General features: G+C 50.2%; 9 protein-coding genes across 9 annotated transcripts; 4 read left to right on the top strand and 5 right to left on the bottom strand.

The window, feature by feature from the left end:
- Positions 1-1,427: 1,427 nt before the first annotated feature.
- Positions 1,428-3,319, top strand: CDV56_106578 (bifunctional nucleoside/nucleotide kinase/histidine phosphatase family protein; the record flags this gene model as incomplete). The annotated part of the gene is made up of 4 exons (XM_026760197.1): positions 1,428-1,484; positions 1,904-1,976; positions 2,037-2,623; positions 2,675-3,319. 4 exons carry the CDS (start codon positions 1,428-1,430, stop codon positions 3,317-3,319), a joined length of 1,362 nt encoding a protein of 453 aa, XP_026615335.1.
- Positions 3,320-4,138: 819 nt separating this feature from the next.
- CDV56_106317 (putative vacuolar morphogenesis protein AvaB) lies at positions 4,139-7,499 on the top strand (the record flags this gene model as incomplete). Its single annotated transcript, XM_026759936.1, has 4 exons — positions 4,139-6,656; positions 6,720-6,828; positions 6,885-7,370; positions 7,445-7,499. The coding sequence occupies 4 exons, from the start codon at positions 4,139-4,141 to the stop codon at positions 7,497-7,499; spliced, it is 3,168 nt and encodes a 1,055-aa protein (XP_026615334.1).
- A 305-nt stretch (positions 7,500-7,804) lies between these two features.
- Positions 7,805-8,125, bottom strand: CDV56_106271 (uncharacterized protein; the record flags this gene model as incomplete). Its single annotated transcript, XM_026759890.1, has 1 exon — positions 7,805-8,125. The coding sequence occupies one exon, from the start codon at positions 8,123-8,125 to the stop codon at positions 7,805-7,807; it is 321 nt and encodes a 106-aa protein (XP_026615333.1).
- Positions 8,126-8,522: 397 nt separating this feature from the next.
- Positions 8,523-11,030, top strand: CDV56_106088 (uncharacterized protein; the record flags this gene model as incomplete). Its single annotated transcript, XM_026759707.1, has 1 exon — positions 8,523-11,030. One exon carries the CDS (start codon positions 8,523-8,525, stop codon positions 11,028-11,030), a length of 2,508 nt encoding a protein of 835 aa, XP_026615332.1.
- A 360-nt stretch (positions 11,031-11,390) lies between these two features.
- CDV56_106007 (uncharacterized protein) lies at positions 11,391-12,196 on the bottom strand (the record flags this gene model as incomplete). The annotated part of the gene is made up of 3 exons (XM_026759626.1): positions 11,391-11,576; positions 11,654-11,998; positions 12,050-12,196. The coding sequence occupies 3 exons, from the start codon at positions 12,194-12,196 to the stop codon at positions 11,391-11,393; spliced, it is 678 nt and encodes a 225-aa protein (XP_026615331.1).
- A 2,435-nt stretch (positions 12,197-14,631) lies between these two features.
- Positions 14,632-17,814, top strand: CDV56_105601 (ATP-binding protein; the record flags this gene model as incomplete). The annotated part of the gene is made up of 4 exons (XM_026759220.1): positions 14,632-15,622; positions 15,690-16,612; positions 16,685-17,590; positions 17,656-17,814. 4 exons carry the CDS (start codon positions 14,632-14,634, stop codon positions 17,812-17,814), a joined length of 2,979 nt encoding a protein of 992 aa, XP_026615330.1.
- Positions 17,815-18,447: 633 nt separating this feature from the next.
- On the bottom strand, positions 18,448-19,737 carry MDH1 (malate dehydrogenase; the record flags this gene model as incomplete). Its single annotated transcript, XM_026759074.1, has 5 exons — positions 18,448-19,041; positions 19,092-19,186; positions 19,242-19,391; positions 19,471-19,588; positions 19,639-19,737. 5 exons carry the CDS (start codon positions 19,735-19,737, stop codon positions 18,448-18,450), a joined length of 1,056 nt encoding a protein of 351 aa, XP_026615329.1.
- Positions 19,738-20,709: 972 nt separating this feature from the next.
- Positions 20,710-23,121, bottom strand: CDV56_105184 (uncharacterized protein; the record flags this gene model as incomplete). Its single annotated transcript, XM_026758803.1, has 6 exons — positions 20,710-21,159; positions 21,239-21,420; positions 21,496-21,632; positions 22,513-22,920; positions 22,989-22,996; positions 23,071-23,121. 6 exons carry the CDS (start codon positions 23,119-23,121, stop codon positions 20,710-20,712), a joined length of 1,236 nt encoding a protein of 411 aa, XP_026615328.1.
- A 938-nt stretch (positions 23,122-24,059) lies between these two features.
- MRP3 (putative pyruvate dehydrogenase complex, dihydrolipoamide acetyltransferase component) lies at positions 24,060-25,388 on the bottom strand (the record flags this gene model as incomplete). The annotated part of the gene is made up of 2 exons (XM_026758634.1): positions 24,060-25,127; positions 25,191-25,388. The coding sequence occupies 2 exons, from the start codon at positions 25,386-25,388 to the stop codon at positions 24,060-24,062; spliced, it is 1,266 nt and encodes a 421-aa protein (XP_026615327.1).
- Positions 25,389-26,123: the final 735 nt, after the last annotated feature.

The raw sequence follows: 26,123 nt of genomic DNA, 5'->3' as shown, positions 1-26,123 counted from the left end.
TCGACTCACTCAGATATTGTTGGTGTGATAGATCGTGTCACATGCGAAGCCGCTCATATTGGAAAGTTCAACGACGAAAGCTGGCTTGTCATGCATTGCCAGCCGATCAATTGTCATCGCCTTTGCCCACAGAGCAACCTCAATTTTTAAGTCATGCTGAAGATGGGGATTCAGAATTTCCATATTGCAACTACCCATGCTCGTCTCAGCACGGTTGAACGCTCCACGTTGCTGTGGACCGAGGAACATCCTTCCTTGGATGATCCACAGCATCAAGAGAAATCTCAATCCCCAGGAGGACAGACCACCTCCAGATGAGGTAGTTAGACACAGTGAAACAACCTACTACTAGACCATGCTACTCCGCCGTCGCCTGCAACTGGCACAAAGAGCATTTGTACACTTAAAATAATTCCCTTCAAAAAAAAATATAACTCCCTTGTCATTTATGAAAGAAGCATTATTTGATGAGAGTAATCTCACTGTGGTAGTTCATGGAATCAATGCCTATTGCTATAAGGGATTAGCGACAAGGCCGTCAGGGTTGAGGGCTGGATCAGGCCATCTAGACCAAGTAAATGCGGTGACAGAAGCGGTAAGGGCCATCATGCAGAATAGTCCTATTTCAGGCATTAGCCGCATCCCACGCCCCAGATCCCGACAGAGATACTATAGACAAATGCAATCATTGCAACATGCCTGAGTATCTTGTAGTCTCCTGTCCGTACATCGTACTCCTAATGCGCAATCCTCACTGTAAGCGAACACAGACAACGCAACTTTGTTTCTTCGCTTTGCGAAAATTCGACGGCCCACGAACCTAGGTAGAAGGAGGCTTGTCACCTGCCCGTTTGCTCAGTCTGGTTAGAGATGGAAGATGGCCAGTAACGGCTGCGACTTTACCCGACGAAAACGAGAGCATCACGTGGTACCATTTGTGGATGTCATGCTTTCTTCAGCCTCAGAAAAATTCCCTCGATGAAACGACCTATTAATATATACTCCTCAAAAGGGGCTTTCAAGAGATCGTCTATTTACTTCTGCTTCATCTTCCACAGCGGAGCGGCCATTCACTGCCCCGCGGCATGACGTCTGTGCTGTTCCTCTGCTTCTTCACCGCATCGACTGTTGGGCTTAATGTGATCCAACCAGTTACAACTCTTGAGATCTCTGCAACGAATCCCCTGTAAGACAGCCGGATCTGTCATCATCTCATTCGAGGAAAATATACTATCAATCTCTCAGGCGATAAGCTGAAGAAAATTTCGCCCATACTTTTCTGTCCTGCTTCGCTAGACATTCCTACGATCTTCAATTCGGCTGTCTGTCCGGTCGGGCGACTCTTGGCCGAGGCTAGAAGCTATTCCCCCGGCGTGCTGGGTCATAATATAGAAAATTTCCAACAGAAGGACATCCCGATTGCTAAAATGACTTCTGGGAGCTCTAATCGGAGAGGCTCTGGCCACAAGAGCTTCTTTGCCAGTGTGAGTGCTTCTATTTCCTTGTGCTGCCTTTGTCACGGCTTGTTTATCGCTTGGAGTATGGGATCTGCCTGAACCATGCAGACCTTGTGTACATATATCTGTCATGTCGCTTTTGCTTCCTCGACAAGGCTTTAACTGCCTTCAAGGCGCATTGGCACGAAGTGACAGGAGAAATTGAACGGAGAAAGAAAAGGAGGTGCCGCAGGCAGAGAACAAGCTTGATCCATCTCTTACCCAAGGACAATGCTTCCAAAAAGTCATTTCTGTTGACTGATATTTACTGCCCTCGCTTTATGAGGGCTTTGTCCTCCCTCTTTCTACCCGGTGTCAATCACTCGGAAAGTGCTCTTGGAGCAGACATCCAGAAAGACAACATAGAATTTTTCATACGGTCACTTAACTAACTAACGCATCTATAGTCAGATGATACAAAGATTTGTGTGGTCATGGTTGGTCTTCCAGCCAGGGGCAAGAGTCTCATAGCTGGAAAGGGTAGGTATACTCTCATTCCTTTATCTATCAAAGATAGGAGGTTGACGATATTAAATCTAGCTATGCGGTATCTTGCTTGGGTTGGTATTCCAGCCAAAGTGTTCAATGTGGGCACCTATCGTCGACAGGGAACTCCGCAGCCAACAGCTACTTTTTTTGACCCTCACAACACTGAAGGGGAGAGAATGAGGAGAGCCGCTGCAGAGGCGGCATTGTCAGACATGCTCAACTGGTTCAAAGCGGGCAAAGGCGTTGTAGCTATTCTTGATGCGACCAACTCCACAAAATCGCGACGTCGGTGGATCTACGAAACCTGTCGCGATGCTGATATTGAGACCCTGTTTGTCGAGTCAATATGCGACGACGAGGACCTCATAATGAATAATATCCTCGAAGTCAAAACCACCTCACCGGATTACAAAGGACAGGATCCTGAGGTTGCTGCCTTGGATTTTCGAAACCGCATCCGCAATTATGAGAAAGTTTACGAAACCATTGACGATAATGAGAAGCAATTCACATATGTAAAACTCATCAATGTCGGCTCCACTGTCATCATCAACCAAATAAAAGACTATCTTTCGAGTCGATTGGTGTACTACATTCAGAACCTACATATCAAGCCTCGATCAATTTGGCTTTCTCGCGTGAGTCATACCCAAGCATGTATAAGACTGAGTGGTGCTAACTGTATTCAGCATGGCGAGTCGGAATATAACCTCACGGGAAAAATTGGCGGAGACTCCAACATCTCAGAACGGGGTGAAGCTTATGCTCAAGCTCTTCCCGGTCTTCTGCGAAAGTCTGGAGTTCCTCCTAATGCCAAAATCGTCATTTGGACTTCCACTCTCAAACGAACGATACAAACTGCTCGGCACCTGGCGGCTGAGACAGGCTACGAGAAGTTAGAGTGGAAAGCCCTCGACGAACTTGACTCCGGTGTCTGTGACGGGCTCACGTACGAGGAGATTGCAGAGAAATATCCCGATGACTTTGCAGCGCGTGATGAAGACAAATATAACTATCGTTACCGAGGCGGCGAGTCTTACCGTGACGTTGTCATTCGTCTGGAGCCAATCATCATGGAACTCGAGCGCAGTGAGAATGTCATTATCGTCACTCACCAGGCTGTTTTGCGTTGCATCTATGCGTACTTCCTCAACACTCCCCAGGAGCAGAGCCCGTGGATGGAGGTTCCTCTTCATACGTTGATCAAGCTCACGCCTCGTGCATACGGCACCGAAGAACAGCGCTTCAAAGCTGACATACCCGCTGTCTCCACTTGGCGTGCGAAGGGCACCTCAGCGAAACATCAGGAATTTCCCACCGAAGTGAAGCATTGAAGTGCAAATAAAGATTCAGTCTCCTTCGGGCTTTTTTTGGCTTGTTTAGTTCTCTCGCAGGCTGTGCCTCATCTTTTACCCACCAATGTCCAGAGTCTCATGTGTGGTCGTCAAGACCAGCAAGCTTAGTCTTGTCATGGACGCGTCTCACAATAGCCTTTTCCTTACTCGACAGGGCTTTCTATTTCCGAACATAACGATTAGTCGATTCAGTGGATCACACGGTTTGTAACGATGTTGCAATTCGTCCGACTCTTTCATGGGCTGCACGATATGACTGAGTGGTCTTGCCTTTGTTTTGTTTCAATTGTTCTCTCCTCGATGCATAGCCCCCTGCTCGTCGTCCTAGTCCCTCGGTCACCCGGCTACAACCGGGGAGTCCTTCAGATACCAGAAGCGTCTGAAGTGCAAGGCGTTTTCATGTCACATATAAGACTCATCTATTATAGAACTGTATATCGCTGAATGCACATAATGACTGTAAACCCCCAATTCCCCATCAATGCCACCTGAGGTACCTTATGACGTCTTCAAACAAAGTGCGGGCAGAAAGGCTCATCTATAGCGACATGATTGGTTGAGGGAGCAGACGGTGAGGGTGACCCCTGTCACATGAGAGGGCGGGAAACAAGCGTCACTACAGGGTAGATACACCGTACATGGTGTTTCCGGGGAATTCAGGTAGCTCCAAACCACACACACCATGGCCAGAGCAGCATTTTAGCTGCGCTCAGACCTTCATTTCTTCTAATTGGACATGAATTTGAATTGTGCCCTCAGAGGTGAAGAGGCGCGATCCGAGGAGCTCGCCGCCGAGCCATGTTATCCGCTTTCACGGCTCGGCCGCTCGTCGAGCTCAAACAACGCGACAAATCGAAAATAGAGTCGGTCCTTGCTTACGGCGATCGCCTTCTGGTAGGACTGAACAATGGTAGCTTGCGAATATACAGGGTCAATGAGGTCTCCAATGGCAGGCAAGCGGGGGATGATCATCATGCCCAGGGCGAAGAGGGTGGAAGTACGATGAATAACGGGGACAGCAGCAGGCCTGCGACCATGAGCTCCGTCACGAACCCAAAGCCTAAACAAAGCGAGCTACTTCGGGAGTTGGAAAAATTTTCCAGGCATAAAGTTGAACAGTTGGTGTTGATCAAGGAGGCCAAGCTTCTCATCTCGCTTTCGGGCGGATACGTATCGATTCACGACTTACAAACCTACGAGTTCCAAGAGCAGCTTACGAGGACCAAAGGCGCGACTACCTTTGCTGTGACTTCGAACATAGTTCACGACCCCGAGACCGGCGTCCCGTCGATCGTATCGCGCCTTGCCGTGGCGGTCAAGAGAAAGATCCTGCTGTGGACATGGCGCGATATGGAATTGGAGAACGATACGGCGGAAATGAGCCTGGCTAGTGGGATAAAAACACTCACGTGGGTCTCTGGAACAAAAGTCGTCGCTGGGCTGAGCTCGAATTTCGTGATGGTGGATATTGAGAACACAAATGTCACTGACCTGGTCGGACCGGGCAGCATTGGTGGACTACCCGGACAGGAGACAGGGCGTCTGGCCGGTGTTGGCGTTGCTAGTATGAGTTATATTGGGATTGGCGGAACTGCTCCGAAACCGCTGGCTACTCGGCTAAGCGAAGGGCAAGTATTACTGGCGAAGGATATCAACACCCAGTTTATTGACATCGAGGGCAACTCCTTGGGAAGAAGGCAGATTCCTTGGAGCCATGCGCCTTCCGACATTGGGTACTCATATCCTTTTCTACTGGCACTTCATGACTCTTCGAAGGGGGTGCTGGAGGTCCGAAATCCTGAGACCCTGAGTTTACTCCAATCGATATCATTACCATCTGCGAGTCTCATGCATATCCCTCAACCCTCAATCAGCTTAGCTCACGCTGGCAAAGGATTCTTGGTTGCTAGTGACCGGATCATCTGGAGAATGGAGGCTTTGAGTTACGACACTCAAATTGATGCTCTCGTGGAAAAGGGATATCTGGATGAGGCGATCAGCCTCTCTAATATGCTTGAGGATGCACTTCTCACAGACAAATATGGTCGGCTACGCTCCATCAAACTTGAGAAGGCGCAGACGTTATTCTCTCTCCGAAGATATCTCGAGTCTATGGAGCTCTTCACGGAGATCTCAGCTCCTCCCGAGACCGTCATTCGGCTTTACCCGCGACTTATAGCTGGCGATCTCTCCTCCATTCCGAAAGAGCAAGAAGGATCGGAAGCGAGTACGACGGATAGTCAGCCAAAGCCCGAACAGGAGCAGAGGCAAGACACAGTCCCTGCTATCTCGGATGACGCTGCGCTTGCCAGGTCGCTGGCGCATACACCTTCAGTGAGGTCCCTCCTTCGAACGAAGACGGATGACGCCAGCGATGCGGGTAGCATCCGCAGCAAGCTCGTAGAAGATTCTCGAGGCGATAGACGCCTTGAAGGAAAAGACCTCAAGCTTGCTGTTCGGGAGCTCCAAGCCTACCTGGCGGATGTTCGCCGGCGATTCCAACGATTCCTGAACCCCGATGGCTCGCTCAAGACGGATCCGACAGCTGATGCAGTGAAAGATGAGTTTACGGATTCCGTGATGAAGTTACTTGAAATGGACAAAGATCAAGGCGAAGATGACTTTGGTGAGAGGCTTCGAGCCAAAGCTAAACTCGTCGACACAACGCTCTTCCGAGTTTATATGTATGCAACGCCATCTCTTGCTGGCTCCCTCTTCCGTATCGCCAATTTTTGTGATCCGGACGTGGTTATTGAAAAGTTGGAGGAGAGTGGCCGCCAAAACGACCTCATTGACTTCCTCTACGGGAAGAAGATGCATCGTCAAGCCCTGGAGCTATTGAAAAAGTTTGGCCAGGCCGAAGTGGACGGAGAGACTGTGTCTCAACTTCAGGGTCCGAAAAGAACAGTTGGCTATCTGCAGAATTTGTCTCCTGAACATATTGATTTGATACTAGAATTCGCTGAATGGCCAATGCGTGAAGACCCTGACCTGGGCATGGAAATTTTCCTTGCGGATACTGAGAACGCGGAAACATTGCCTCGTCATCGAGTACTAGATTTTCTGAAAGGGATTGATGTCCGTCTGGCTGTTCGGTATCTTGAGCATGTCATTGGAGAGTTGAATGACATGACGCCAGATCTACACCAGAGCCTTCTGAGCCTTTACCTGGATCGCTTGGAGGAACACAAGAACAAAGAATGGGAGTTCGCCAGTGAAGAAGACAGAATTGATTGGCGGAACAAGCTGCTGGACATGCTCAGGACAAGCTCTCAGTACTCACCGGCGAAGATTCTCGACCGCCTGAATCGAGATGGTAAGTCCAGGGCTTGCCAGCCCTTGGCCAGGGTACATACATTGGTCTGACTTATCTTTACAGATCCTGAGTTTTTCGAGGCAAGGGCGATCGTTTTCAGTAAGATGGGACAACACAGACAAGCGCTAGAGATATACGTGTTCAAACTGGAAGACTATGTCAAAGCAGAAGAGTCAGTCCTTACTGCTTATGAGACTAGCAAGGTCACTGCTAAAATCTGGTCCGCAGGTATTGCAACCACCTTCACAAGACCGAAGACGCCACGAGCACAGAGACCACGGCTATACAAAGTATAGCTCTTCCGGATTTCAAGGGAGAAAAGCCTTCCATTTACCTAACCCTTTTATCTCTTTACTTGTCTCCGCCCCATGGATACAAACCACGATACGGGCCCGCGCTAGAGGTGCTCGCGAAACATGGATCCCGCCTTCCTCCAAACTCGGCTCTGGAACTAATTCCGGAAACCCTGCCAGTCAAGGAACTGGAATTCTATTTCAAAGGTCGTATGCGGGCGGCGAATTCTATACTCAATGAGTCCAGAATTGTTGCCAACCTGCAAAAGTCGCAGAGTATCAAGACGCAAGCGCAGCTGTTGGTCGGCGAGGGTGGTGACGGGAAGTCGTCGAGGTCGAGGCATGTCACAATCACAGAAGAAAGGATCTGTGGGATTTGCCATAAGCGACTTGGTGGGAGTGTGATCAATGTCTTCCCTGAGTAAGTCTCTCAATCCATCGAGCACTGTGGTGGTTTTCCCTCCGTCTTCCGCAGACTCTCACTGACTTTCATAGCAATACTGTTGTCCATCTTGGCTGTGCTAATCGCAAAGCTTCCATCGCTTCCTAAATTTATTTCTATTGCACAGTTGAATGTTTGTGTGGTCTTTCCACATCGAACTGCATTTTCTTTTGTTCCTTCTTTCTGGTGCGTCTCAATTCAATGCGAAGGGTGGAAATGTGAATGATATGGCGGGAGCAATGTGATACCCCAGGATAGAATAAATATCCAAGGATTCGACTGAACATTTTTGAACCAAATCAATCGCCGGTGTCGTGAATTGATCTCGTTGTGTAGCAGAACGGAAGATTGGCTCTGGCGAAGAGATCCATCCCTAAGTCACGGACCAAAGTACCGTCCATGCAAGAAAAGCTTTAAGCATCCTCCTCGACCACCTCCTCACCGTAGTTCTCCTCTTCCTTGGCTTCTTTCTCAGACAATTGACGTCCTTGCGCTTCCGCTTCCTTCTTATCCTCTTCCATTCGCTCCGTCAGAAAGACATTGATTTCGTCTTGTAACTTGGGTACTAGGCTTCTGAGTTCGGAGAGATAAGCCACCTTAACTTTCGTGTTCTCGGCTGAGGTATCGGAAGAAGGATGGGGGGAGGAAAGCTGGTGTTCGAATGTGTTTGTCGATGGCCGAGGAGATTCGTAGACGGCGCGGAGGACTTGCTGAGAAGAATTGTTCGAGGCCATGATGATGATAGTAACAATTGAAAGTCTTCTTGCTTGGTGTTTATTCGAAAACGAATTTTTTGGAGACAAATTTTAATTCAGCAGAACCTGGAACTGTGAGGTCGCGGGGTGGTGGAAATTCAAAGGAAAGAGAGTTGCTGGGCGGGCGGGGCCAACATGAGAAGGCGGCGTTGTTTCAAGTGCAGCTCAGGCCTAGGCGACGAAGAGATCGACGATGATGGGCGTTGTCCATCATTTCTCGGTGCTGATCTGGACCAGGTACCTACATATATTGAGGACTCAAAAGATTGCGAATGAAAACTACCTGGAAGGGGATCATGGGGGCACATTTATGATGCCCAAATTGCTTACTGACTAAACACGATTCGTCTCCTCTCATTCCGGACACGTCCTCTCGATGATGTTACGCTCTCCAATCCAACCTGAGCGCTCCTCTTCCCGGTCCCCAGCTCCACCGCGCCCATCCTTTGACGACGAATTAGAACGACCTGGCTCCTCTGGGAGTGATGCCTCTTCAGTTGCATCCAATGTGACCACTGTGTCTGCTATTCAGAGTTCCCTCAACGACTTCGGTGCTGCGCCAGGCACGTCCTCTCCCCGGATATTCCGGACTTCGTCGATTGCTGTGGTCGGCACCAACGGCAGTGGCACCACAGACAACAACTCCAGGCGCCCGTCCGCCTCATCTTTGATGCCCCAGAATGAGATGACCAGCAGGAAGCCCTCCGGTCGCGTCGTCCCGCCCGACCTGTCGAGGCATCGGCCACGACACCACTCGCAAGGCTTCTTCGAGCCATCCCTCCCGACAGCATCCTTAGCAGATGTCACACTTTCCGCATCGAGAATCGCAGCGCAGACTGCGATGCAGCAGCAGTCCTCCACTGTGCAACACCCGCCGAAACGATTACCTAGCAACATTCAGGGCCCTGATGATGGGGTGAAGGCCCGAAGGGGTGGAAGCATCTCGCCCCCTCCCCCACCGCCACAGCCAGTGCTGGCAGCCCCTAGCTCCGGAGCTACCTCAGGGCAAGCATATCAGAATGGCATTGTTGGCGGAAATGCTCTTGCGGCTACAACAGCTGCCAACGTGGTGTTTCCACGGGGACCCGCGCTTCAAGCTGGGATGCCTGGAGACCAGGCGCAGCCAGAGCGTGAGCAGAAGCACAAGGGCGATAAGCCGAAGATGAAGTTGTTTTCGAAGCCGAAGCATATCGGGATCAGTCGAGACAAGGATGCTTACGGGAAAGATAAGGGTATACCGTCGCCAAGCAAGATGGGCTTTCCGGGTTCGAGTGGGTTGTCACGCATCGTCAGCGGCTCAACGGATACGCAGCCCTCGAACTCATCGATGTATAGCTTATCTAATGCATCTGTGAGTACGGTAGTACCATCTGACAGGCAGACAGCCAGCGAGAAGGAGAAGGACAAGGACAAAGCCCATAAGCATCATTTCCTGTCGAGGCAGAAACTCAAACTGAAAGACAGAGACGATCATTACAACCTGCCCCTATCTTCGGCATCTAGCAATTCCAAACCATCCGATCCCAACGCACCACAATCTCTTTATTCCTTCACCCCGGCGTCTCCCAACGCAGGGTCGACTACATTCAGCAAAACTGTTGGTGGGTTGGACCTCCTGCACGGTGGTCGGGCGCTTCGCGAAAAGAAGAAAGAGGAGAAGTTGAGGGAGGAAATAGAGCAAGACTTGGTGGTTAATGGCGTTACGCCAGCTGTCTTTTCGGTGCCGTCGTCCCTTGGAAACTCGACAGGAATCCTGCCCGAAGCTGCCCTTCGGGAGACTTTGTCGGGGTTTGGACTCCACAATATGACTCCCGATGATGCCTGGGATTTCTTGAAGGCGAAGCTGTTGGTTATATTTGATGGTGAGGACGTTCGTATAGCAATTGAGGACCTGAACAAGTTGGTTCTTGTTCACATTCAACGCTGCGTGCAGAAGCGCACGCCAACCGCCATTGTCGACGATTTACGAGAGTTACTTGAGACAGGATGTTCCTCGTTAAATCATACGCTGAACGGAGTGCCTGACGAGAAGCTGGTCCCTCATTTGGTGCAGATATGGCTACTGGTTTTTGGCACCATTCTTCCATTTATCCAGGCTGTGTTTTTACCTCTCGATCTTGAATTTCGAGGCGCTGGTTCAGTGATGAATTTACGGGAAGCAAAGGATTTCTGGAACTCTGTACCGACCGGCAAGGACTTTGAAAATGAGCTCGAAGTTCGACATCTGGTCCTGGTGGCCTTCCGTGACATGGTCATTCTAAAACGTTATGAAGGCTTGAAAGCTACGTTTTCTCGCTTGAGTCTTGATAGCATCAATGTGGGCTCGTCTGCTCTCAGCATCACAACAAAGAGCAGTAACAACAGCGGCCGACCTGCCACTGCCGCTTCTCTCGATGCTGGCTTTGGCAGCTACAGTTCTCAATCATCTACGCTCCTCAATGCTGCGGGCAGTTACTCCTCTGACTCGATGAGCAATCGGAGCCGTGCTGCATCAAATACCTCGTCCAATCCGGACCAACTTATCTTCCAGTCCTTCTCATCTCCAAATCAACGCGCGACCATCATTCACAGGGCCTCGCATACGGCAGATACCTCCCAGCTTATTACTGAGACGGTCGGGCGGATGCTACAATGTCTCAGTGTCCTAGCCAGTGTGCACACAGGTGATCAAGCACAAGAGAAGATTGAGACTCTGAGCAAAGCACTCAAACACAACTGGCTCGGACGCGGACGGACAGGGCGGGACCGACGCGGGTTTGTCGGAGCGAAGATTCGGCCCACCATAACGACACGCACGAATAGTGATGAATCTACGAATGATCCAAGAAATGGCGATTCAGGCTGGCAAATGCGTGACGGGCGCCAGGAAGTGAGTGTCCTGTAAGACTCTGGAGGCGGGTTAGACTTTTGCAGCGAGTCCTCTTACTGGCTACCTTGATTCTTTTTGTTTTTCTCTGGCACAGAATAGATACCTCTTTGTTGGTTGAATTGTCTGGGGTATCTGGTGTATATGGTTATCACGTTGAGCCGGGCCTCGAACTACCATAACGAAGTTTCATCTGCCTGTTCTTTTGATGCTTGTCACTGGTCACTGAGATTCACGAAATCCTAAGTGAAACTCCATTCTCTGTATCTATACACCCATGACGCCTTTGAGCCACCCCTCGGCCGAATCAACTGAAAAGAAAAAGTATGTTTCGCAAGTCCCAATTAGCCATGCTTTCCATACCGCAAGAGCGATCTCTCAGTCCTCGGTCTGAGCTGCTGCTGCAGCTTGAGCCCTCTTGCTCAGCTCTTTGAACTTCTTCTGAATCGCATTCGCAGGATAGTTGTTCCCTCCATCCGCAGCAACACCCTCGGCGATCTTTTGCCACTTCTCCTGCTCGAATTTCTCCTCAACTTCTTTCTTCACCTTGAGAATCTTGGCTTCCTAAGCAGACAAGCACATACTCATTCAGTCTCTTCCACAGGACACAAAATCAAGCTCCACCTGGACAGGTCACTTACATCTTCTGCACTGATGGAGACGAAATTCGCCTTCATGGCCGTGTAGCGCTTCCGCAGCGTGCTCCCTTCAACCTTGATACCAGTCATACTCGTCCAGGTATTGGTGATCTCAGTCCAGCTACGGCCTTCCTCGTCTCTCATCCGCAAAACCATCCTGTCGGCCAACCCGGCTGATTCCAAGGAGGTCGGAATAGCACCCAAGGTTTTCTTGGGCGAAGTCTTCCCCTTCTTGGTTGGGGTCTCGGGGCTGTCTGCGTCTGCATCGTCGTCTGCGCCCTCCGCGGCCTTCTTCCGGCCTCGCTTGCGAGGTGTCGCGGTTGCTGGGGCCGAGGTTGGCTGTGGTTCCTGTGTGGTGTTAGGTTGCTGCGTTTCTTTGGAGGGGGATGTTCTGCTTACCTCTGCGGCTCTGGGAAGCATGTTGATTGACTCGTTGTTCTCAATCTTGATCTCAGCGACGTTCAATTCGGTGTTGATGGGGGTGAAGTTACGAACTGTGAGGACTGGTCCTGTGGGGTCGATGGGGGAGGAGGTGCCGAGATTCATTGCTGGAGGGCTGATTTTCTATCAGTAGAGTGGTCTCAACCAAAGACCAGTGACTGTGGAGGGTAGATGTGTGGATTGAGAAGCGAAAAGGAGGATGGATGTGAAGACAAGAACAGGGAGGAGGATAGGGAATTTATGTGAGTTTCAAGACAGCAGGAGTATAACACTGGCCTCTCTATCGCTGTGTGGATTCCATTCACTGGACCATGTGAAATTCTGGCAAGCGTGAGAGAATTCTGTGTTCATCAATCAACTGAATGCTGAGTGTCTTCTCTGTATGCATTGTGTTTCCTGGGACTTGTTCTCAATGAGTCTTGCGGTTCAATAAGCCATACTGTCTAGATAGCATAGCAGATAGCGTATATAGAATTGCTTAAGTTCATTTCCAAATTTGGCAACTTTGATGCTTCTTTTCACTTTATGTACACTTGCGGTCTTACCGGGCTCTCAGAACTACAATGTGAACGCGATGGTTGGGAGGCCGAAGAAACAGCTCATCGAGAAGCAATCTTCAGTGCTGCTCAGATTTCCAGTTCGTCAACATATTGTTGGTATCATTGTATGTTGGCACTCAATATGAGGCATCTCCTACAAGTCAACTATAGGTACCTTGAGTGATTCGCGATCTGAGATCTGGTTTACATATCTATCTGACTTTAATCACTCGCTTCCTGCGACTTGTCTAGAACACGAATCCTCTCTGGTCTCGTTCGTTGAAACGGCCATGGCGCTGATCCTGGCCGCGCCACAACACAGCTATCACATTCTGTGACCACGGCAAGCAGGAAATGCATCAACTATAGAGAATTTGGCGACCATCACATTCGAACAATCCTGGTCGAATTCCAATCCGCCCGTCGAGGATTCCTTGTTTCCACTGGTGACGATCATCTCGATTGAAAGTGAGGCTGCAGCCTTGACATCGGGAAAAGTTCCATGATGTGACTGTGATGGTCCAAGCTCATCATTTATGTTTTGAACATCTACTCTTAGTCGTCCATCGATAATAAGGAGATCGGTGCTAGATTACGACTACCCATTCTCTTTTGTACTGACTGCTTATTGTGAAGGACAAAAGTCTGCGGCAATGCAGTATCGTACGGGGCTAGGATGGGTCTACCCTAAGTGAGCAAAAGTACCATCACGAGGACCGAAACCCACTAACAGCTCCAGCCTACTCGTGCATCCTACTGACTGTACATGGGATGACAGTTGTGGATGGAATCCACTCTGTAGTCTGGTTTCATTGTGGACTTGCTGCTTGCATGGTCTTTCCTGGACTCAAGACCCACGAAATCGAGTCCTTGTGTAACCATAGGATCGACAGCTGCAGATGGTCTAGTCCTTTGCCCTGTTGTCTCTGCTGTTCTCTCCCACGCTACCGGAATAATGGATAGTGTTGGGTCGCTTAGAGCCAACGAGAAAAAGTCGGTGACGACTGATTAGGAATGTCCTCGGAGCGCGTTGATACGATGCGATGAAGAGGCGATTAGGCAGATAGGCAGGCAGCAAGCGCTTCGTTTCTTGACAGAGCTACTGTATTGAGAGTCATTTGGTCAGCGAGCTCAATTTGTAGTTTGGTTGATGACGGTCCACGAGACTGGCTCGTTGGATGACTGTCCACTGAGAATTAGTCCGTCGTGATTTTGCTCTCACTCTCCCTTGGAGTCGGGACAAATCAGGTGCATTTATTCTTCAATGATTCCGTGGGGCTGAAGGCAAACGAGGTTGGCCAACTGGTCCATTTCTGAAGGCCTCGCAGTGACAGGGCTGGGATTATCAGCCTAGAGAAAAAGCTGCAGCCCCAGGCCACCACTAGGCTCACCAGGCACCCACCCCCAATCATCGCCAACAGTTCAGGTACGCAGTAGATACCTACCTTAGGTACCTAGGTACCTTAGTATTCATTTCATTTCGTCTTTGGCTTCTTTCTTAGATGATTGTCCGGCCGTCTCCTGCCTGGGCATTGTCTCTAGAGCTCTATGTACTGACTGTATCTTCTCCTTTATTTAGTTCCTTTCACTCATCATCCAGCTCCATGCCCTGTTTCGCCTTGTCTTAGAGCTCCTTTGTCACTTCTAACTCACACTTCACGACAACTTCAACCAGCTAGCCTATATCAACCCATCCTAAAGCCATAAGGTACCAGTCATCCTCACCGCCACAAAGCTGAAAGCTCCTTTCTTTCCCGTCAGCCAATCTTGAAGGGCCAAAGGACGCAAGGCGCTCCGTGTTCTAAGGACATTCGTCTTGGTTTCCCAGTGTACGTCACGGATGCATTCTTTTCATCAAAGTATTTCTAGCTCACTATTCCTTTCTGAATTGTTTTCCTTCTTGATTCTTTACCTCCAGCCTGGAACTGTTCTCTTTTCTTCTTCGATCGTGCTGATCGTGCTACAAAGGCAGATAGCAACGGCTCTACGATTTAATCTATAATGTCAACTGACCCCAGCGTTGTCCCTAGCTCCACAAGCTCCCCATCATTGATCTCAGTGCCCGACACCCCGACCGACCCAAGCTCCGGGCCGTTCACCCACTCTACCGCGCCGCCCTCCGAAGCTCCACTGCGGAACCCGCCCCAAATTAAAGAGGCCCAAGCTAAGCATTCCGCTACGATGGCCGATTCCAACGCCACCAGTAATACTGGTTTGGATACCAAACACGAGGTAGAGCCTTCCATCGACAACAATGGCGTCAAGACGGAGACAAAGCCATCTGTGTCTGTTACGGAAAATGCCTCCGTCAAAACCGCATGCAAGAAACATTCTGGGAAAGAGTCGGACATCACCGGTCGAAAACGTGATTCCAAGAAAAAGAGCCATAAATCGGCGTCAACGCCCGACGAGGATACGACCTCGGAGTCAACTTCATCCTCTGGCAGCAGCTCTAGTGTCAACGATTCTGGCTCCGAGGATGACGACGCTCTGTCCAGCTCGTCTGAATCAGAGACAGCTCGAAAGAACCGAAGAAACCGGACAAGGAACAAAGCCAAGAAGGTCCTTAAGGGTAACCGGAGAAGGAAGTCTCGGTCCCACCAGCAAGTAGCTTCGGATACAGACTCTGGCAGTGATGATGATAACGAAGATGATGACCCCCTGGATGAAAAAACACTGAGAAGGCTTTTGACTAGGCTCCAGGCGAAGAGGTTGGCCAAGAAGCGAACCAAGGGAAATTCCTCCGAGGATCAGCAGGAAGAAGAGGCTGAGGCCAATCCAGATGACCTGGCTTTGTTACTGGCAAAAGAAATGGCGGCTCTGAGTCTCAAACTCGGCGACGGACGCAAACTAGGCGATGGGCGCTGGGGCAGAGCTCGCGGGAAGAGACACGCGGCCGACGGCCTGACGGATGGTCAAAAGGGCAACCTGCAGAAATCTAAGCACAAAAAGAAAGCTGCTTCAAAGATGGCGTTCAAGCGGGTTGATCAATGTGAGTGAGCGTACACTCGTCTCCCCAGTCTGAGGGCGACATGTGCTGACGTTTTCTTCCCTCTCAGTGTGGGACAATACGATTCATAATTACAAGCTCACAGAGACTGTTGATGATACCGGTGCGAATGAGTGGGATCAGTATATTTTTACGGTTCGGCGCAAGTTCGACTGGGAGAACAAGTACCTGGAAACCGTCGTCGATATCAAGAGCAAACACTTGCGGGACGCTCTGGCTAAAGTCATGGACGGTGTCAAGGGCGTGAGCTTGGTACAGGAGACTGCCGTTGTCGATCCAAACATGCTCTTCCTGTATCTCGAGGAGACTCGGGCATACATGAAGGAGCTGAAGCAGCAGGCCAAGAAAGAAACGAAGAAGAAGGCTAGGAAGCTGGCGGATCTCAAAGCAGCGCAACTCAAGGTTCTCATCAAGTATCTGGACACTGACTACGCAGAGACGAAAAAGACTCTGTATCCTTTGCTGGAAGCGAACATGATCACCTTCGATCTGCTGTGGGCACTGTACAAGCCGAACACCATCGCCTATACATCGACTTACGGCAATCAGGACGAGCCCCGTGCCTTCAAAATTGAATACGCCACTAAAGAATCCTCTTTCATGAAAGGCCAATGGTACAGCATTGAGGGTCGTTACTTGGAATACGACGGCAAGTCGTTCGGCATGGGAACAATGGCCGCTGAAGTAGAGTTCTTCAAGGGCGTTCGCAAAATCACGAGCCTCAGTTGCTATCCGCTCAAGTACCACAGGGAGGCCGAGGAGGTCAAGGCCAAGCTGATCGAGCGCGGCAAGAAATTTGTGGCACTGAGGGGCATGAATTACCGCTTCCACAAGGGAATGGCCTTCTACAAGAAGAAGCGGACAGTCATCAAAGTCAACATCAATGGCCGAGTCATGATTGACCCCGCGATCCATCGTCGTATCAACCCCAATTACCCAATCAGCACTGTTCGTCCCAAGGACCCTGATATTGTAGGTGCATCAGATGACGATGCAAGCGATGACGGATGCAAATGCGGGATGTCTGATTCGGATGTGGATCAGCCACATCAGGACAGTCGAGACCCTGATAACCCCAAAATTGTATACAAAGTCGTGCAAGACAAAGACGGTAGACCTCGTGTTGTGGAAGTGGAGCTCGATGAGAATGGGAATGTGATCCAAAAAGAGAAGATAGACGAAGTACAGGACCCCTCTGACCGTGAATTCACGGAAGAGGAGTTGCTCATTGCAAGTCCGGTCGTTCTGGGGTTCGCCTTCAGCGAGAAGTTGTGGCTGGAGTTTAGCATCTCTGGAATCAGCGACATCGACTGGAACGAGGACGCTTTTGACTCTCTTGTCCTTCCCGACAATCAAAAGTCGATCGTCAAGGCTCTTGTGGAGTCGCATACTTTCCGCGCCGCGCAGAACATCGACGATGTCATTCAGGGCAAGGGCAAAGGACTCGTCGCCGTGCTCCATGGACCACCCGGCACGGGCAAGACTCTGACTGCGGAAGGTATCGCCGAGTTGCTAAAACGGCCTCTGTACATGGTCAGCGCCGGAGAACTCGGAACCGACTCGAGGACTTTGGAAGCGGAACTCAACAAGATTTTGGACATCGCGCACTCATGGGGCGCGGTCCTTCTGCTGGACGAGGCCGATATCTTCCTTGAGAAACGCACAATCCATGATATCCACCGCAACGCACTTGTGAGCATCTTCCTCCGCCTCCTTGAATACTTCCAAGGCATCCTCTTCTTGACCACCAACCGAGTGGAAACCTTCGACGACGCATTCCAATCTCGTATCCATGTCGCACTGCGATACGGAGACCTTACAACCAAAGCAAAGAGAAGCGTCTGGAAAATGTTCCTGGAAAAGGTCCAGGCTAAAGAGGGCGTACAGACTGCAAAATTCACTGACAAGGACTTTGATGCGCTGGCGCGTCACAATCTGAACGGACGTCAGGTAAGTCACCTTGCTTCCCCGTCACAATCCAAGCACATATCGACTGTTGCTAACACTCCTTCTAGATCAAGAACTCCGTCCGCACGGCTCAAGCGCTAGCAGTCAACGAACAGACCCCCTTATCGATGGAACACATCAAACGTGTCCTTGAAGTGGCCGAAACTTTCGACCATGACCTTCGCGGCGGAACCGGCTACATGGACGCTATGCGAAGCTATACGTAACACGACAATCCAGGTCGAATTCACTATGCTGATGAACTTTCCTTCTCTCCTTGCTTCCCTGGTGATATGGTCTTTCAGGAATACCCTTGCTTTTGCCCCCGAGACAGTTCCTGATCGTTTCGGTTTGATTTTATCTCACCTCACATGTTGTTTGATCTTTCTCATTTTGTGTTTCCATTTCTGCGATGTAGTTTATGATACGGCAGGATTGGCGAATGATACGTAACAGTTATTCGTCCAAGACAGGAAGAGATGCCTGAGACTGAGAAAACCTAGCGAGACTGTCGTGAGTCAATCCTTCTAAGGACACTTGGCTTGCACAGGGAAGCCAAATGTGTCAAATGAATACGAGCGAAGAACGAATTCAGAAACAAATTAAATTAAAGTTTTCATTTATAGGAAATACAATGTCATCTGCTTTTCCCGTCACGTTCTCGCCAGTCATCAAATCCTCGTCAAGGGAAGAGAAATGCTTCAAACTCTGCAGCTGCATTCAACCGGTATCAAAGTCGATGCGGGATGCGAAGCATATAGAAAAGGTGGGAATAATAGGCTAATGACAAAGTACACAAGTGACTGTTATACAGGGAGGAACGTAGCTGCAGAAGAATTCACACTTATGGGGAAAGCCATTTAGGGGTTCTGAGCGACGAAGTCACGGCCCTTCTGAATGTTCTTCTTGAGATCGGTAAGAGCAGCCTGGATGAGCTTCTCCTCGTAGGCGTTGACCTTGCCAACCTCGTGGATCTTCTCAACGCCGTTGGGGCCGAGCTCGACGCGGGAGGCGAAGAAGTCAACACCCTGGTCCTTGTAGAGAGGGCTCTCAACAAATGTGGGCTCGATGACACCCTTCTCGCCCTGAGAGGCCTTGAGGAGGGACTCGGCGAAGCGAGCACCGGCCATGGCCATGGAGAGGGTAGCGGAACCGGCACCGTCCTTGGCCTTGACGACCTCATCACCACCGAACTGGATGCGGTTGACGAGCGCATCGCGGGTCTCGCCCTCAATCTCGGGATGGTTGGACTGGGAGAGCAGAGGAACGATGGTGACACCGGAGTGGCCACCAACAACGGGGACGGCCTCGTTGGCGGGGTCGGTCTTCTTGACCTGGGAGATAAAGCGGGAGGCACGGACGACATCGAGGGTGGTGACACCGAAGAGACGCTTGGGGTTGTAGACACCCTTGGACTTGAAGACCTCAGCGACAATGGGGACGGTGGAGTTGACCTGGCCGTGACATTAGTGCTAATCTAGGCATCATTGCTCAGGACACGTACGGGGTTGGAGATGACCAGGATGTTGGCCTCCGGGGAAGCGTCAGCAGCAGCCTTGGCAAGGTCACGAACAATAGAGGCGTTGGTGTTGAAGAGGTCTGCCAATTGCAGCGTCAGTAATCGTGTTCGCATAGAGAAGCCCAATGAACATACCGTCACGGGTCATGCCGGGCTTGCGAGGAACACCAGCAGGGATGAGGACGATCTCAGAGCCCTTGAGAGCATCGCGGAGACCAGAGGGAGTAGGGTCGTAGCCAGTGACAGTGCTGTTGGTGTTGATGTGGCTCAGATCAGCAGCGACACCTGTCGAAAAGATCATCGAGTTAGAATACTGGAAAATTGGAGATTTGGCAATGCTCGTTTCGGATGTCCGGAGACGTACCAGGGCCACCGCGAATGTCATAGAGAGCAAGCTCAGTAACACGGGGGTTGAGCTTGAGCAAAAGAGAGAGAGGCTGGCCAATGCCACCAGCGGCACCGAGGACAGCGACCTTGGAGGCCTAAAGATGGAAATGGACATGGTTAGCACGTTGACAAAACTCCGAGGTACCGAGCCGAGCGATGGGAGGATCGGTGTACACACCTGGCTGGAAGAGGCAGAGAAGGCCCGCTTCTGGAGGAGATTGAAGGACTGACGAGCAGCGAACATTTTGTCTGTGATCCTAACACAAAAATTGATCTATCCGCAAAAGAAAATGACTTGAGTAGAGAGAAGGATGGAGGTAACCTGGATGGGGAAGAGAGGGAAGAAAGAAAAGGAAGAAGGACGAGTTGATGGTTGCCGGTGAGAAGGATTTTGGGGCGGCTAAGTCGCTCCGTTTCCGATCATCCCCACGGCGTGTCGCGGAACTTCTTCGTGTGTCACATGGAGATTATTTAACTTAGGTGCCCTGACATTCTGGGGAAACGTTATTTCTCTTCACCATAGCTATCTCTAGATGATAGAAGGTCCTGACAGATATTTCTTTTACTAATTTGTTGTTGCCCTGTCATTGACAAACTTCAACCTGATGGTCCCATTGCGTGGTCTCTTGTGTGGGTTATTTACCCGTTCTTTGGACTAAATTCATTGGTACCGGGTTCCTTCGAGCAAGTCCGGTGAGATCAATCGCAGGCAAAGATGTTTGATTATGCATTCAAGCGTCTTGCTGGATACCTTGCAGGGTCTTTCATCCGGTAGCACCGGGAGAAAGGAATTACCTGTCTGAGGTCAGAGAGCCGAGACCAGACATATTGCAATGCAAACTGGAGATCGGCCCGTCCATGCCACAGCAGCGGCCTGAAGGAACATTGACCACATCCCTTCCGCCCTTTTTATCCGTTCGTACGATAATCGTATTGTATATTGCGACCGCAGTTCTATTGCGCATCTTCAGTATGGACGAAAACACATAGTCTTCCTTGTACGTCATTCTTGATATTGAACTGACCCCAGATGAAACTCGAGAACTTGAGCACGATAGCGCCAAGTACTTGACTGCTGCAACCTGACAAACATACATCGGAAGCAAGCAAGACCAAGGAAAACCAGAACGCCTGCGCTTTCAAACCCAACCGAAGCAAGAAAAATGCATGATACAGGAGGAAACAGTCCCAGAGAAATGAGTATATAGCATAGAATTCACCTCAAAAAGTGTAAAACCAACCAGCAAAAGAGGAAGAAGATGAGAATACCACCCCAAAATATCCACTTGTCCTGCTTTGCTCTTCGTTCGACCTTTCGAATCGTGTCACCACTTACACCCAGGGTATTCGCAACACTGTACAGTCGGCGCTGCGTGCCTTTCAGCACCTCGCGTTGCTGCCCAAGGTCTGCCAGAACAGCGCGGCCTCGATCGAGAAATTCATCAAGTTGCGAGTTCGTGTTGGCAAAGAAGGACTGCTCTCGGAGCGCATGCGTCTCCCTGTTGTAATCCGCCGGTGAAGCTCCAAAGCTGAGACCTGAGCGGGATGACGAGGCGTTTGCAAAAGGCGAAGATTGCGGGAGGGAAGATTGGGCGTAGGGGTTTTCGGGAGTCGCAGCGTGGTGTGGTCGTCGGCCAAGAAGCTCGTGGCGATTTGTCACCGATTGCTATCCACCGGTGCACCGTAGTTAGCAATTGCCAGGACTCGTATACAATGGGGGAGGGGCTTGAATATGAAGAGCTTACAGCTTCCTCCCGCTCCTTTCGAAGTTGATCAAAGTGTGTCCTGTAATCCGCAAGCTCCGCGCGAAAATTTTTGACTCTTTCAAATGCCTTTTCTTGCTTCTCAGGTATCAGTTCCTTCTTGGACAAGGCGGAATAGTCATCAATGGTCCGTGATAGCAACGCCAAGGAAGCTGCAATCTGGCCTAAATACTCCGCGCATTAGCAAGCCACGCAGAATAATAGGAGATACGCTCAGCAGTGAACTTGTAGCCATGTACCCAATCTGACATGGGAGCGCATATCCTCGAGCCGTACCTTGTAAAGCTGCAGATGTTGTTGCGGGCGACTGAGAGAATGTGTCCAGATCGCGGCGGATAGCAGAAGACTGCTTGAGTGCTGAATTGAAAAGGGAGTTCTGTGATTCATGTTGGGAGTCATATGTCAGTCATCAACCATGCGCTTCTATCGATGGCTGGTAAGATTCACACACCATATTGCTTTCGCAGAAGCTATCGAAGAGAGCTGTTTGTTTGTATATGGTTTCACGAGTAGAACAGGATGTACTCCATATGATTGAGCAAAAAGACGCGATGCTCTCCAGACGTATGTTCGATATTAAATTCAACAATAAAGCGTTAATCAGTGTCGGGGAAGAAGTTATACTTCAAGATATCCTTCCAACGATGCCAATGATTGTGGAAAGCCGAGGCCACATGTTCTTGCAGCGGATACGAATTTGACGTCGTTGACCGCCTCTGACATATGAGCTGTCACTACTTGAAAGGCGGGTACCTCTCTACTTTGATCACTATCTAGACCTTGCAAAGTTGCAACTATCAGTATAATGCCCATGGTTTATAATTTAATCTTCCACATGTGATGTGATGAGGCTTTTCACAGTGACTATATTACTATATTGCTTTCATCCAGCATGTTAGCGCATGTGCCATAACCATCACAAACATAATGGATATATATTATGTGACTTCAACTTGTGAGACGAGTAGGTTAATATTCTCAAATAAGTTACAATATGACAAGAAAGAATTACAAACTCCATTCCCCCTGGAATTCATGTAAAACCACTTGGCTCACCCAATTATAACTCCATATGTAGAAATGAACTCAAGAAGCTCTGGGCCGCTGCTCATGTCATATCCACTGTGCTTCAAGCCTATTTAGGAGGGTACTTGTTTTGTAGCAGCCACCTAAATTTCATCGAATTAGCCCAAAATCTCTTCTATGCCTTCCATGTCGCAGGATGCCGGGGCTCAGAAGAAAGCTGGAAAACTTACTTGCTGACAAAGTAATCCACCGTACTGAAGGCTCCGACGATACCAGACCATGTACCAACAAGCTTCCACGACAGCTTGCCTTCGGCATGCTTCCTGTATGCGCCATATCCGAGCGCAGCACCAACCAGCGCGTACAGCACGGCATTTCCGAGGAAGACAGGGTTACGCTTGGCGACATGGCCGGCGCGCGCCGCCTTCGCTTCCGCCTTCTGCGCCTTTTCCCGCTCTTTCCGCTCTTCTTTCTCCTGTGCCTCTCTTTCTAAGCGATCAGCCTGAGTAGTGGTCTTCACTTCTTGGCTGAGGAAATCCGAGTCCACTGAAACCACATGCGGGGAGTCGACGTCAACTAGGGAGGCCGTGCTCTCCGCTGTTTCACTCAGATAGGTTCGTGGTGGGTTAGGGGCGCGACTGTATTGTGGAGTCGGTCAATAAAACTCAGAAATTCGACCAGTTTTTAAATAATAACTTACGCCTACATCAGAGCCTGTCAGTCATATCGTCTTTCAGATTTGCAGCATCCTCATGGGAAGCAAGAGAAACTGAAGGTAGGACACGTACCTCCTCTGGTGTTTGCTTAGGGCCTTTGGCCGCAGCTTCTGCGTAAGACATGCTTGCAGGACTTCTGTAGTATAAAAGCCTGGAGGTGACGAAAAGAGATCTGTTACCAGTCAGTGCTCCTTATCAGAAGTCGTAATGTGCACAATTGGCGGCATATCGCCGAGCGGCTGCTCCGAGGTTGCCCAAGTGATATGGTACAATATCACTTACAGGAAATAAGGTGATATTGGAAGATTCAGAGATCAAAAGGTAGTAAAAGATCAACTGAGGAAGGTGGGACACTAGAAAAAGAATTTGGGCAGGTGATGACTACCTCTATTTATGTAGAATGCAAGGGCCCTAGCAATGGCTCACAAGTATGACATCACTTCCTCGGCGGAGTGGGCACTGCACACATGGTGTGACCATGAAAAACGCCGCCAAGGCCTCATGGATACCGGTCCGTCACCTGTGCTTACTCTTGTCAGTTTCCAATCTATCTCCGTCCTATAATGTTTACCGACTTGCGCGAAAGTTCGAAATCAAGTGGAAATATGTCTTCGCGGACGCGGCTTGATCGGTCTGCGCTTGTCGCGCTCAACTGACCTGGCGCAGATTACCTGTCGAATCGAGAGACGGCGAAGCGGTGCGGCAGCCCTGGTCAGATCTGGCTATCGATGATTGCATGGGGTCATACGCACCGTGAACCATCCTCAGACCATTCCAAGAGGGCAGCATCGCCAATCTGGAGTGAAGCCATATTTTTACGAATTTTGGATCGTCAGTTAGTGTTGCTCTGCGTCGTAGAAATAGACTAGTAGGTCAGTTAAAAGCTTCTGAAGTAACAAAAGGAATCAATATTGAAATGCTGGAATCGTACTCAAGTGACCAGAAACGGTCAGAATCAACTATAGTAGATATTTTTGGATACATATTACACAGACCATAGAAGAACTCCGATCTCAAATGTTACATTTGGTATTTCGGAACTCTGATTGGTCAAACTTCGTTCACAGAAGAAGCTCCAGGGGATTCTCAACAATCTTCTTCAGCTCCTTGATCCATTCAGCACCAACAGCACCATCGACAACCTTGTGGTCGAAGCTGCCAGTAACGACAATCTGATCATCCCACTCAACGGAGGTACCCTCCTCAGTCTCAACGGGAACAGCAACCTTGCGGGTGGTGCCGACGGCCAAAATACCAGCCTGAGGGGGGTTGATAACAGCGGTGAACCGCTCAACAGCAGGGTTCATGCCCATGTTGCTGATGGTAAACGTGCCGCCCTGGTACTCATCGGGCTTGAGCTTGTTGTCCCGAGCGCGCTTACCGAGGTCCTTGATCTGGTTAGAGATGCTGGAAAGGCCAAGGCCCTGTACGTTCTTGACAACGGGAGTAATAAGACCATTAGGAGTAGCAACCGCAACGCTAATATCAGCAGTGTTGTGCTGGCGGATGACAACCTGGCCATTCTCCTCGCGCCAGCTCGAGTTGACGGCAGGGACCTTCATAAGAGCGGCGGCGCAAGCCTTGACAAGGAAGTCGTTGACGGAGAGCTTGTATTTGCCCTCAGCAGATGCGTTGAGAGCCTGGCGGAGCTTCAGGAGCTTGGTGACGGACAGAGTGGTCGAAACGAAGAAGTGAGGGTTCTCTCTCATCGACTGCTGCAGGCGGGAAGCAATGGTCTTGCGCATAGATGTGAGAGGGATGTCTTCATATGTGGGGGCGGCGGAAACGCTAGGCTTGTACTTCTCCACATCTTCCTTGGTGATCTGACCACCACGTCCAGTACCCTTGAGAGCCTTGATTGGAACACCCTTCTCCAGGGCCAATGCCTTGGCAGCAGGGGTGATGTTGGGCTCACGGTCAAGACTAGGCTGGAGCTTCTCAGTAGATGTCTCAGGCTCCTGAGCGGCGGGTGCTGGCTCGGGCGTCGAGGGTGCTGGCGCAGCCTCAGCCTTGGGCTCCTCCTTGCTCTCCTTGGCGGGAGCAGCTCCCTTATCACCACCGGCGTCTTCCAGAGTGAAACTCTCGAAGGGGGCGACATCTGTTCCCTCTTCCACAAGGACGGCGATAGGCTGTTTTTGCGCATTAGCGACGGGGCTCAGTGGGCCACGGAAAAATTTTCAGTCAATACATACAGTGCCGACGGCCACATCCTTCTCACCAGTCTCCTTCAGAACCTTGGCTAAGACACCCTCCTCTTGGAACTCAAAGTCCATCTGTGCTTTATCGGTCTCGATTTCCACCAGAACATCACCCGGCGACAGGGCGTCACCGGCCTTCTTCTGCCAAGCCCCAATGTTTCCTGCGGACATTGTGGGCGAGAGGGCAGGCATGCTGATGATGGTGTGAGGGGGGAAGGCTGTAAAGGCGCATAATTAGGATCAAATCTCCAATAGGTAAACTTGATGGGGACGAGGAAAAAACGAGTCGACATACACTTGGAGGCATAGAATCGGGAGAGGGCGGATAAGGCAGGCAATTGAGGTCTATAGATCCGAAAAAAAATTATTAGTATCATTGCCAATAAAGATTGACCATAAAAAGTTCAAGGTGAACCATACTGGACAGCGTCCTTGAATCTGTGAATAACCTGAGGCCGCCTCACGCAGAGGGCGCCTTTTGACAACATGGCGCTGGGAATGCGCATTCGGACAGCAGAGGCAACCATGGTGCCAAATGCTGTAGCTATGATATAATTGAAAGGCCCGCGGTGCAAAAGAGAAGAGAAGATAAGATGGAGATGGGGCCGGAGGATGAGTCTGGCAAGTGAAAGGCCTGTATCAGAGAGTTGGGGATGCAGCTCCTGGAACTTTTCTGTTGAGCTTCCGGTGAGTGATCGGAATAGTTCTCGCCGGATTTCTCCAGGGCGGCCATCCCCGAATTACGTAAGCTCAGCGCCGCATCTTTGGCGCGCGGCGGTCACCGTATATTGTCCGCCTGCGGGAGAAGACACGCATCCGCATCAGCTCCAGGACCCATGCAATAGCGCGATACTCCGGCACACGGTTTCTACCTCCTTTCGTCATTTTTTTGCCTTAGTCCGATTTTACGTTCCATGTGTATTTTTC

Source organism: Aspergillus thermomutatus (genome assembly GCF_002237265.1).
Source record: "Aspergillus thermomutatus strain HMR AF 39 chromosome Unknown NODE_69, whole genome shotgun sequence".
Classification (NCBI taxonomy): Eukaryota; Fungi; Ascomycota; class Eurotiomycetes; order Eurotiales; family Aspergillaceae; genus Aspergillus; species Aspergillus thermomutatus.
Note: the sequence above shows the minus strand (reverse complement) of the source record. Positions and strands in the feature narration are given on the sequence as shown.